Raw genomic sequence first — 12821 nt, 5'->3', positions numbered from 1 at the left:
CCTCTCGAATGACCTAGTTGGTGTGTGGCCCGATTGGGATGGTGGGTGGAGGGGCATCTAAACTGTACTAAAAATGAGGTATCCTATCGATGTGGAACCCTAGTCTCACAAACCATCTGTGAGTCCGTGCATACCAGCATCGCTCGGCTCCCTCTGTTGCCAACCTCATGGAGGAATCGAGAGCCAACCATGGCAACCTCTGTCTCCCTGATGTGCAGTGCCCATATGATCTAACCCGGTGTAGATATGTGATGGTCTGAAAGGCTGCATCTAGTTGGAGTGGAGAAGCACCAAACTCGGCCTGAATGATGTGATGTGGTACAGACGATTTCCCCCGGATCATCCGTGAGAGCATGAGGAATCTGCAGGCGCTCCACCTGTGTCCACTCTATCTCTCACATGTCAGGCTCCCAACAAGGGCTGCATACATACCGGCTAGTCGGACCAAGGAGTCGAAGAGAAGAGCCTTGCTCCGAGGGTCCTGGAAGTGGGAGTGGAAGCATTGTCTCTCTAGCCGAGCCAGTGAGGTATATCCCCTGCTCAGTCTGGCCTGCATCGCTGGTCTCATCGTGAAGATTGGGCTGGAGAAGATGACCCCCAAGTAAGTGTATGAGGATACGATTTCAACTGGTGACCCACCGAAAGTAAAAGTAAATTGCTTCCGTTGCATGTTTGCTCGAGAGGTGTTAAAGATCATGACCTTGGTCTTGCCAAGGTTGACCTCCAAATCATGGGATAAACAAAAAGCTTGCAGTGCATCCAGGTGTCGCTGGAGCCCCTCGGGTATGGACAACAAGAGTGCCACGTCATCTGCATAAAAAAGAATTTTGATGATGATTTCGGCAAGTGAGCAACCGGTCCCTCCGAACGCCCCCATGAAAGTCTCAAGCTCATCGATTTAGAGGCCAAATAGGGTCGATGATAAGGGACAACCCTATTTGACCCCTATGGTACTCAAGATCTCATCTGTCCAACCTATGCCTGTCCGAGCTCAGCCTGAGACTCTCTCATACAGTGCCATGACTGCCCAGATGATCTCCTGATCAAATCCCAGTGTCTGTAGGTGTGTGATGAGACGAGCTCAAGGTACTGTGTCAAAGGCTTTGCGGAAATCCACAAAGCAGCAATATACCCTCTCCTTCCGTGATCTGGCCTCCTTAATGACACTCCTGAGTGTGAGTATGTGACTTCTAGTCCCATGGTCTCGCCTAAAACCAGCCCGACCCTCTGCTCTGAGCCCTCTCATCTTTGCGAACAGGCTGACTGACGTATCCAATACAGCTGCATAGATCTTGGACATCACATGTCCAATCATGATAGGCCTGTAGTTACTCAGGTCCATGGGATCCCCTTCCTTGTGGATGGGGGTGATGGTGTTGAGTGTCCAAGTGCGGGGGAAGCCAAGGCAAACAGCATCATTGAATAGCTTTGCTAGGATCGGGGCTAATGTGTCGATCCCATATGCGATAAACTCAGTGCATAGCCCCTCGTAATCCTTAGCTTGGCCATTGTGCAGTTTTAATGTCGCGTCCTTGACTCCTCCTTTGGTGAACAACGTGCAAGTGGTGGGGCGAGGTGTGTGTATGAGATTTGGAGTGGGCTGGTGTGGGATATCATAAAGATGGTGTACATACGTGTGTCAGACTCTCGTGTCGGTGAGGGGTGATGGAGACCTACGCTCAAGGAATCTCCGCCAAAGAGTTGTTGCTATACAAGATGTGCAGCAGCTCCTCCTCATTTCAACAAAGAAATTTCTGCTTCTTTTGATGTACGAGACGTTGGTACTTGCGTACCATGTTTGGTGTGTTCGGGAGGTGACATCTGGTTGCAAGTCAGAGCTGTCGGCAATAAGCCTTGCACTCCGCATCGTACCAATTGTTGCAGGGTACAGAACCAAGAGGTGGTGATCTAGTGGACCGTGTGGTGTGGGGAAAGATTTGAAGGGATCTACACCTTCGCAGAGGCACACGGATAGCGGAATTTGGAATAGGCTGTAAGTCTACTCTTGCTTTGTAGACTTTCGGAAGGTTTTTGACACAGTTCCACGATCATATTATAGGGAGGCTTCAGGAGATGTTGATCCCAAGAGTCATGATTTGGATGGTGATGAGTCGATATGAGAGAGAGTACGTGGTCCAGGTGGCCTATTAGATCGGATTTAGAGCACAATTGGAGTTAAGATTTAAAACACCTCATGGGCAGTTTTGCATTGGCATAGTTTCTCTTATTGGGGGAGTCGGGCGGTGGAGATTGTGCAGCCCTACTCACTAGGGGTAGTTTTCATAGGACAAGCATTTACGATGATTCATGCAACCAGGGCACGTGAGAAAGAAAGAAAGAAAGAAATTTTATTAGAGTCTTCGGAAGACCGATGGGTCTATGAGACTGAAAGAAAACCTGATACAAACCAGAGTAAGGGTGGAGCTACTAAACGAGCATCATCACCCGTGCTGAGTCCTAAATCTGATCATACATAATCAAATACATCTGGGTGTGACAATGAAAAGGAAAAAGACTGGAGCGGAGCTGAATCCTCCGTATGTCAAGTCGCCCTGGCTGGTGTGTAGCCGGTGATGGGACGCTGGCGTCTGTCAAGTGCGCCATGCGTCTCAGTCTCCTAGAGGAGGCTCAACTCAAGACCAGAGCCACCGTGGCTCAATAGGGAGCTTTGGCTCAATAGGCCCATGAGGCATCCAGAAGATGTTAATATATATATATTACTTTCTTTCTTTCTACTATTATGTCGCCCCTTCTCTAGATCTGCTCTGTCACCTTCCCAACATTGGTATCAGAATCACTTTCTCGGGGCGCTGTACCCATTTCTTGCTTCACTTCAACCCCTCCCTCTGGGCATCTACACAGCATTGCATTGTTCATTTTGATGAATTTCAAACAAATTTCTTATGCTAACTATTCAGAACGTAGGTGCCTCCATTATTCATTTTAATTTATTCCAAAGAAATGAATCACAGATAAAATCATTTGTTACATTGTTTAGGCTCAAAATTTAACCGAGTGTTTAGTGGCATTAACTACTTTTTCACTGCTGTAACATGCGTCTGTTTCACCCATTTTCTTCTGTACAGGTTTTGGCTGGTTCATCTGAGAAATTGTCAAGGGCAATGAATACTCTTCAAGAGATAGAAAATGTTGTCGCTGAGATGGTGAAATCTTGGCCACAATGGAAAAGACTTTCTAGCGCTGTTGACATTCGGGTTGATAGTGCTGTGGCTTCCCTGAGGCCTTCTGCAATAGCAGATTATCGATCAAAGGTAGCATCTATTGGGTGGCCTCCACCGCTTGTACAGGAAGGAGATGCTGATAAAAGCATTCAAAATCCATTGCTTGGAATGCATGGTAATATTAAGTTGAGATATGAAGAAAGTTTTGTGGCACTTTCCACGTTGCAAGCAGTGCAATGCCGTCGTAAGGCCAGGCAGCTGGCACAAATGCGGCAGGAGGGTGGATCAAATGTTAGATTGAATAAAAACTTCAGGGTAGACCAATTTCGTGATCAGGAGCTGCTGTGGACAGTGGACGAACTAGTGGCACCCATCGGATCAAGGGCAGAATACCATTTTCTGAAGTGGTCTGAAAAACCAGATCTGATTTTTGGATTAGCCTACCGTGTTGCACAGCAATACATCGAGACCGTGGACATAGTTTTGCAGCCTATATTAGATAGGATAAGGCTACCCGGATATTGTATTCGCGAGGAATGGGTGTCTGCAATAGTTACAATGGTTGTTAAACATCTTGAGTCATATGCACTGCCCCAACTTGCAAAGAAAATTGAGGAAGCAGAAGATCAAGGAGCATCATCCCTCTGGCTTCACATGGTAGACCTGGCAATTGCTTTTGACAAACGAATGCGAAGTCTTGCATTACGATCTGGTGGTCCTTTAGGAAGCAGAATGGATATTGATTCGGTGGAGGAAGGTGAGCTTGACCTCCATCCTGCAGTAAAATGTGTAAGTGTGTTTGCAGAGCGAAGAGACTGGCTAGAACTTTGGGCCCATTTGGAGTTGCTTGATGCTCAAGCAAAACTCAGCATGGAAATGCGTAAGGAAAGTGCATGGTTACCAAATGATAGGTCCAACTTGTCATTGGGGGCTATAAATCTGGATTCCAATTTTGCACATGAAGAGTACAGGGCTCCACGAGGTGCGGAAGACACCATGGTGAAGTTATGGGCACTTATTAATCGGTGCCGCACCCTTCCTCAACCCAACTGGCAGCTTTCATTTATCAGATCCGTAGGGGCTCCATTTTTGAAAGGTTACTTAGAGGATCTGCTTCGAAGGTGCCAAGAGGCAGAAGCTATGACAGCCCTTGCAGAGGAGGGTGCTGTTCTGAAAGTTGCCATGTGTATCAATGCTGCCTATTACTGTGAGCAGAAATTGCTTGAGTGGAGTGAGGATGTCTTTTTCTTGGATCTGCAGCTTACACAAGTTATGTCAGCAGGTGGTAAGCCAGAATTACAGGATTCAGGGTTCACAGAATCAGAAATGAACAGCGAGGAAAAGCTCTCCTCTGTGCAAGGATCTGTCTTTGATGAGGAGATAACCTGTTTAATGCAGTTTCGGACTGACTGGCTGCAGAAGCTTGCATCAGCTATGCAGAGGGCATTCGATGCAAGCTGCCAGGAATATCAACGAAATAAGAAAAGATGGCAAGATGAGAACAATGCTCATTTGGCTGTATCGAATGTTACCAATGCTGATGCCACTTTGTCTGAAAGAACAGATTATCCAGTGTTCTCAGCAAATAGAAGGGGATCTGTGGATATTGGTGTCTCTCCTAGTCTTGTAGATGCACTGGCCATCCTGCAGGGCAGGCTTAGGCTTCTAAAAAATATGCTAGGGGATGCAGTATTTGTGGACCTGTGGCGCAGTGTAGCTTCCAGTTTGGACCAGTTTTTCTTAAACTCGGTAATTCTAAGTGGTGCTAGATTCTCTGTGTATGGCAGTAACCAGCTCGCCAGGGATATAGAGGCACTTTTTCAGGTCTTTAAACCACTGTGTGTGAGGCCAGCAAGTTTCTTCCCCAATTTGAGTGATGCAGCTATATTGCTTACTTTGCCTCACGGAGATGTGGTCGCCTTACTGAAGGAGGTGTCCTCCATGTCAAACTGGCGGTTCAGAGAACAAGTGGAGGAGAGCAGATTGATATGTTTGAAACAGCATGGAGTGAGGTGGATGAGTCGAGGAACAGCAGGTAAAATTCTCTCACACAGGATTTTACCAAAGATTTGATATTGCTTAAAGTAGTAGTGTTGTCGAAGTATTTTATTAACTAGGCAGGATGTTTTGTGTGCGTTTGGTACTGTATGCTGCAAAACCTTGGTCATATTTGGTAAATGTCTGATGTGATGCCAATTCTGCTTCCACTGTTGATTATTGTGCAACATCTATTGGAATCGGGTCCCAAATTTTTTATTGAAACCTGAGCAACTATTATGTTGGTTCTTCTAAAGATTAAGCCACATTCTGAAGAAGTTGGTGCAACTGGTTTTGGTGGCCTTTGTCTTGCTAGGACTCCCTTGACGGGTATTTAGAGGTACCGAGACAGATTGGGCTGATTTCTCTCCTGCCAGGACTCCCCTAGTCGGTATTAGAGTTGCCAGGTTAGAACCCTTAGCCATATTCGGAAGAAGGGCTGCCATGGAATGTTGCACTGGACTAGGATGCCTTTTTTGTTATTAGCAGGACGGAAGTGTCTGTGATCAGATTATTCTGTTGGTGGTTGTCTGTGGGTTGATGCACTACGGTGCTATTCTTGTATTTGCAATCCTTCTGAATAAAAGATAAAGAAATACCGAAAGGGGCGCTAAGTTTAGGTCCAATCTGGTGTCCGATGCAAGACAAGGGCGACTTGCTCTCGAGTGTTGTGTTCTAAGTTGATTTGGTTTGCTGTGGAAAGTTCTAAGTGGCTGTAAACTAAGTATTTGTTGGTTATTAACTATTCACTGCCCTTTGAATTTCCCGAAGGCCAGTTTCAATATTTCAGCGGGATGGATGGGAACTGCCCCTCGACGTTATATTAGAAGGGAGGTAACCTGTCTATGTGGAGCCCTAGGCTCTCAAACCATTTGCATATTCGTGCATACCAACACCTCCCATACATAGCTATTGATCGGACCAAGGAATCAAAGAGAAGGGTTTTGGTCCAGGGGCCCTGGAAGTGAGAATAGAAGCATTGCTGCTCAAGTCTGGCCAGTGCGGCATATCCCTTGCTCAGTTGAGCCTATAATGTTGGTTGCATGTGAAGATTAGTATATGTAGCATGCAACCACTTCCACCGGCAACCCATTCAAGGTGAAATGCTTTTTTTGCATGGTTGCTCGAGACGTGTTGAAGATCATGACCTTGGTTTTATCGAGGTTGACCTTCAAGTCACGTGTCTCAGAAAAGGTATGAATTGCATCTAAGTGTCGGTGAAGATCCTCTATCGAGGAAGAGAGTAAGTACTAAGACCACTTCATCTACGCACAGAGCAAGAATCTGGCTAGAGAGCAATTAGGCCCTCCTAGGGTCACAATAAAGGTCTCAAGCTCATCTATGTAGAGGCCAAACAAAGTTGGTGATAATGGACAACCTTGTTTAATCCCGATGGTGCTCATGATCTCCTTTGTCCACCTTGCACCCGGTCAAACCCCACGTGAGACTCTCATAAAGTGCTATGCCTAGGTCTCATAAAGTGCTATGCCTAGGTGATCTCTTGATCGTATCCCAACTCATGCAGACATCTAATTAGTCAAGTTCTTGATATTGTGTGAAATTCCTTGTGGAAATCCACAAAGCAATAATAGATCCTCTGTCGTCATGCCTTGCCCTCCTTGATGACCCGCATGAGAGTAAGTATATGATCCATGGTCTTGTGATCTATCTGGACGCATGCTTGTCCCACGGCTTGGGATCCTCGAAGCTCTGAAACCAGGCTAATGTCTGTGTCAAGTATATGATCCATGGTCTTGTGATCTATCTGGACGCATGCTTGTCCCATGGCTTGGGATCCTTGAAGCTCTGAAACCAGGCTAATGTCTGTGTCAAGTATTGATGTATAGATCTTGGACATCACATGTCCAATCATAGTGGTCCTTAGCTGGGCTCACGGGATTTGTACCCTTGTGAATAGGGGTGACGGTGTTAAGGGTCCAAGTGTGTGGGAACTGTGCAAACAGCTTTGTTGAAGATCTTTACTAAGATTGTGCCAAGGTATTTATTCCATATGCAATGAATTCATTACGTAGGCCCTCGTGATCTTTTGCAGGCGGTTTTGAAGCTTCATGGTTGCATGTTTGATACCACCGACTGTGAAAAGTGTGCAAGAAGTGGGTTGTGGTACATGTGAGATCGAGTGATGGTGGTTAGGGGCGTCATTCAACGTGCGTGCATAGGAGTGCCAAGTTTTGGTGTTTGTGAGAAGGGATAAGGCTTGTCGCTCAACGAACCTCCACCCGAAGTCTTTAGAGTTGTTACTAAACAAAATGTTTATTAAGTCCTCGTTTCGACGAATGGAAGCATGCTTCTTTGGCAAACCAAACGCGGTACTTGCTTATGGTCTTTGCCTCACTCCGAAGATGATGCTTTTTTTCGAGTTGGAGTCGTTAGTGTAGAGCCTTACACATCATCGCACCAACTATTGTAGGGTATTGAGCCAAAAATTGGGAGTGCATGGATCAAGTGGCGTGTGAGAAAGTGTGTAGGGCGGCCTCCTCATAGAGAGAGCATGTGGGTGGCTCGATCCTCTAGGAGCAATATGTGGTCAATGTTTGAGTAGGGAACACATGTCTAGTAGTGCATGTCCATAGGATGTAATTAGGGCTCGTCTGTTAGCAACAAAGACTCGAGACATCTAAGTCTCGTCTATATTAACATCTGGTAATAAGATAGAATCATCACAGAAATTTGTAATTGAAACCTAGTGTGTACCTGTCCTTGTAATGAAGTCCCCAACAAGAAGAACTTCCTCGCAGCTCAAAATCGGTGATGTTTGGATAAAGGGTTGTGTATATTGAGGTCTCAGCCTCCTCACGTAAGTCCCTAGCAAAATGTGAGGTTTGGGAGGGAAATAGCAGACTACGATGAAGAGGCCCTCGGGGGGGGGGGGGGGGGGGGGGGTTTGTCGGGACCAAACCTATAAGAACTTGGCATATCTCGTCTCTCGATGGAGATCGTCCCAGTAAGGGATGATCAATATAGTACTGCCACTTCTCCCCATCCTCAAACTTTGCCTATCTACCGAATTTCATTTGTTGGGATAGGGTGGTCACCTCCTTATCTATAAACGGATGAGGAGAGCACATTAGCACCCCTTTGCTCTTAGCTTTTGAGGAGACTTTTAGCTACGGGTTGCTCCCCTACTCATCAGCTCGAGGCTCGATATGCCTTATCTTGAAAGGGGGGATAGAGTTGACATTCACCAGTGGTGTCTTATCGCACTTTTGGACACAACCTACAAGATCCTAGCCAAGGCCTTGGTCTTGAGTCTTCTCCGTGTCTCTCAACATTATCCCCAACTCCTAGATGTGTTTTGTTCATAAGAGGATCATCTTGGATAGCATCTTCACTGGTTGGGAGGCAATGGATTAGGCACATATTCACTTTTGGGGAGGCAATGGTTTGGGCACAAGAGGAGACCTAGCCTCTCAATATCCTCTTTCTTGATTTCGAGGTGGTGTATGACAGGGCGGATTGAGCTTTCTTGCTTTTTCCCAATGTGGCCTTATGCACAATGCTCAATGGATATCTCATGCGACATATAGCTTCAGACACATCTTTTTGCGCGTTTGGGCTTGTAGACCAATGGTGGTGTTGGATTTTTATCTGTATGCAGGAAGCTGTAGCAAGGTTCTTGTAGGGGGAGACTTTTTGGAGAGGCTTTCTCACTCTCTCGCTTAGTGCAGCAATGATGCCCTCGCTCTCATGTGGTTGGATTAGTGGGTATGCACCTCCTGATTTAGCATGAGGAAGAGCTACTAGACTTCGAGCTCACAAATGATATAACCCTAATTGTAGAGCGATCACACCAGAGCTTAGAGAGGATTTGGCTCTCCTTGGAGGTGTACTGTTTGGCTTTGGAAGCCAAGATCAATTGCGTTTTAGCACATGCTTCAAGAGCTCCAATTGTGGGGAACTAGCCTTAGCTTTTCTTGGATTCCTTGAGGGTAGATGTCAAGCGACTTGGGATGTGAAGTAGGATTGGCTGTTTCTATAGAGTAACAGATTTCCTCGATGCTAGAGTGTTTGGTACCGAATGTGTGTGTGTGTGTGTGTTTATGTCTCTCGTCTTCCTCTCTCTTTCTCTCTATTGACACACGCAAGTGCCTCTTACACATGCCAAGTTGCTCCCACAAATGCCAGGTGCTCTTCTCTATGTGTGGGAATGCTCTCAAGGCGCTCTTTGGTATGGAGAGCTTTGGTGGTGAACCATGTTGATTTGGCGATGGCTTGGTTAATTGAGGCACTTCATGTGTGATTTTCTTTGTGCAAGCTCGAATGTTACACGAAATGGTTAGGCCATGGTCGCTTGGAAGACAGTGGTTCTTCTTTCCCAAACAAACGGAGGCCTAGATAACATTGATTTAGAGTAGAGCTATGTTGGGGAAGCTTATTGTCAAGGGTTTGGCTTCATGCTTTGATCCTTGGAAGCTATGGACTTCTTCTTAAACAAGCTCAATGGAAGCCGCACATACCACTGACCCACAGCATGTACAACCCAAGTGAGACCTATTTGAATGCTCTAACACAACCAAGAACACTTAGTTCACACTCTAACTCCAAACTCGCACCACATACAAACTAACTATGAACTCGTAGTTTTGAAAATAACATGCAAAATATGGAAGACACCATGCCGTGAAACCTCAGCACACAAGAACGATAATCAATTATATGCTTGAAGTGTTTTTAACAATGATGATTAACTATGCTAAGCCAACCAAGGAATCAAGTTTATCAAACCCTATGCTTTAACTGAATTGACAGAGTGTAATAACACACAACAACATGAACCATCAAATAGAGATTAAAGTTTATAACACAACCATTGCAAATCAATGAAAAATGTTCAATTACCAATATTGTGTATTTTTGTTGACACCAATGACAAAACAATCGACGACTCAATGTCCATTGATGCGATAAACTTCCACTTGTGTGATTGCCTTCAACCACAACCGACTCATGAGTCAACTATCCTCGTTGAGTCTTCAAATTCATCGATATACATTTGCCAAACTCTACTCAGCCTCACTAGTCAAATTTACTCAAGCCACCATAATGATTACAACAACAATGTCAGCACAACACACCAACTGATAGTACAACACTCACTTGTGTCTGGTACATGGTTCTCAATTCACTATCCTAATAGAGTCCAACTCAATACGAACAATAGCAATTGACATCTGCCTTATGCAAAGATGACAATGGAATATTGTAGTGCACTTATATCTACCAATTGGATAGCCTTTCATCAAAGGGGGATTTTCTGCCACCAATTCCAAGACCTAACATCGCACTTGCTCCTGTATCGACCAATCCAATATCGTGTTGTCTTTCTTTGCAACAGCTGCACCCTTGCGTTTTGTGCCAACACATATGATGATACTAATTTTCGAGCACACCGTTGGATCATCCTCCACAATGTGGACCATGGAGGTACTAGGCATCTTCCTCGTCACCTTTTGCCTCTCCGCTCGTTTGGCGATCCCACTCTTGAGCATTCGGGCATTCATTCCACCAATGTCCTTCCCCCAAATAGAACAGACGCTTTTTTGGCCGATTCAACCCATGACCTCCACCACCACGTCCGCAATCATGGCCACCGCCTCTTGGCACAGTTGATTATGGATAATCCTCTCGCACATAGGATGCTCCCAGATCCTACTCACCAAATGCTTGCCACTGTGGTTGACCCCTTCTGTGTTGCCCACAACCGTTATAGTGGCAGCCCGTTGTGTTGTGGGTGTTGGTGGTCATGCATATCGCACGCCATTTCTCTTTGAGTGTGCACTCCATTGCAAAATTCCTCGGATTACGATAGTGCATGCACCATAGTCCTTTCAAGGCTTTACCAATTGAGCCATCATCAGAAGTCCTTGGAGTGACCTTTCCTCCTTTAGAGGATTTTTGTATCTTCTTCTCTACTTCAGATTCAGACTCCTCACTGCTGCTGGTTTCTTCAGAACTCTCTTTAATCCTCTTGTTGAAGTGAAGGGACGAATGCATGTGTGTGTGTGTGTGTGTGTGTGAGAGAGAGAGAGAGAGAGAGAGAGAGAGAGAGAGAGGCAAGAAGCTCGTAATGGATATTTGGATGAGTAATCCATTGCCCTCTTGGTCGCTACTCAACGCCTAATGAGCGCCACTGTAACCCTAGTTGGTTGCACCCTAGGTTTGAAAATAGAGGAGATGTCAGTGTGTGTTCTGTGCGTCTGTCCTTTGTCAAGTGTGCGGTGTCTCGGTCTCAAGGTCTCTACCTCTCTTGCTAACCATGGTTGGGATAGCAACCTGCTCTGCCTGGAAGAACTTTGTGATTGTACTTTGGGATGGGCCATGCACGGCAATCCTTGCCCCTGTCTTCTCAATCCGATGAGACGATCTCTATGTGAGATTGCCTTGTGAATAAAAGGTGGCAGACAACTTTGATCAAGGTGAGAGAGAGAGAGAGAGAGAGAGAATTTATTAAAGTCTTCGGAAGACTGATGGGTCTATGAGACTGTGAAAATCCTAATACAACAAGCTGTGGTAGTGGAGCTACTAAACGAGCATCCATACCAATTCAAAATGCAAAAATGTAGAATGGCAGTATGAAGTCCTAAGTACAACAGTCATGTCGATGGTTGACTATATATCAATCTCAGCATCATCATCATTATCATCATCATCATCGGTAACAGCAAGATATCAGGATGGATGAGGCAGTGGAGGCATGAAGTCAGCAATAGAGTGTTGTTGGCCATTTAGAGGTGCAGTCTTGGCATGTCTCTTGGTCATAGCTCTACGTCTGACTAGGGCTACTGTGACCCTCGTCGGTCGGGCTCCGACTCTAAACGAGGGGATGTCTCCAAGTGTGATCTGTGTGTTGACCCTTTGTTTAAGCTGTCGGGTCACAAGCTCCGGGTCATGGTCATGTTGAGGCCTCGTCTCGTGCGGGTCCACGTGATCTTGCTGAAAGAACTCCGTGATAGAGCTATGAGAGGGATCAATCGAGGAAGAAGTTTGCTCTTGTCTTCGTGCTCGGAGTATCCTCTCGCGGTGTCTAAGTGCCTCATGAATGAAACTTGCCAAACACCATTGGTCTGGGTAGGAGAGGAAATGGGCCAAAATCCCATAACTATCCCTGAAGAGGCAGTGGAAGTGCCCTCGGATCTCATAGTACACAGGACACCTAAAGATGAAATGCTCCTCTGTCTCGACCTCTTGCATGTCACACAGTGTGCATATGCACCTCTCCCTGGGTAGTCGCTTTGCTCTGTAGCTCTCGATGCGAAGTCTGTGTGAAGAGACCTGGAATTGCCCAAGAGAGATCCTCAGTGAGCGGGGTAGGTGAATCTGTGTGTATTCTGGTGGGTCAATGAAACCCTCTGTTGTGATATGTGAGAAGTGATCTCTGTAGAAGCTAAGCTTCACTGGGAGTTCACTTGGTCCCAACCAGGTCTGAAATGTGTGTAGCTGTAGTATATCCTCTTAGATAACCTGGTTGACCTTGTGTGATAAGAGGGGAGAAAACGGAGCATCCATGCTGTACTGGAAGGGAGGTAATCTATCCATGTGGAGTCCTAGTCGCTCAAATCATCTCTGTGTTGTGCATACCAG

General features: G+C 45.9%; 1 protein-coding gene across 3 annotated transcripts in view; it reads left to right on the top strand.

The window, feature by feature from the left end:
• Window positions 1-5481, top strand: part of LOC147884544 (RINT1-like protein MAG2) — a 44126-nt gene extending 38645 nt beyond the window's left edge. For all 3 annotated transcript variants that reach the window (XM_087397484.1, XM_087397486.1, XM_087397485.1), the window contains exon 3: window positions 3087-5481. In XM_087397484.1, coding sequence (XP_087253610.1) covers window positions 3087-5255 — 2169 coding nt within the window. In that variant the 3' untranslated portion in view covers window positions 5256-5481. The remainder of the gene's footprint in view (window positions 1-3086) is intronic.
• The last annotated feature ends 7340 nt before the right edge of the window (window positions 5482-12821 follow it).

The sequence above is a fragment of the Dipteris shenzhenensis genome, chromosome 26 (assembly GCF_047967505.1).
Source record: "Dipteris shenzhenensis isolate YYH24624 ecotype China chromosome 26, Dip_SZ_1.0, whole genome shotgun sequence".
NCBI classification, from domain to species: Eukaryota; Viridiplantae; Streptophyta; class Polypodiopsida; order Gleicheniales; family Dipteridaceae; genus Dipteris; species Dipteris shenzhenensis.
This window is presented reverse-complemented; position numbering and strand designations above follow the sequence as displayed.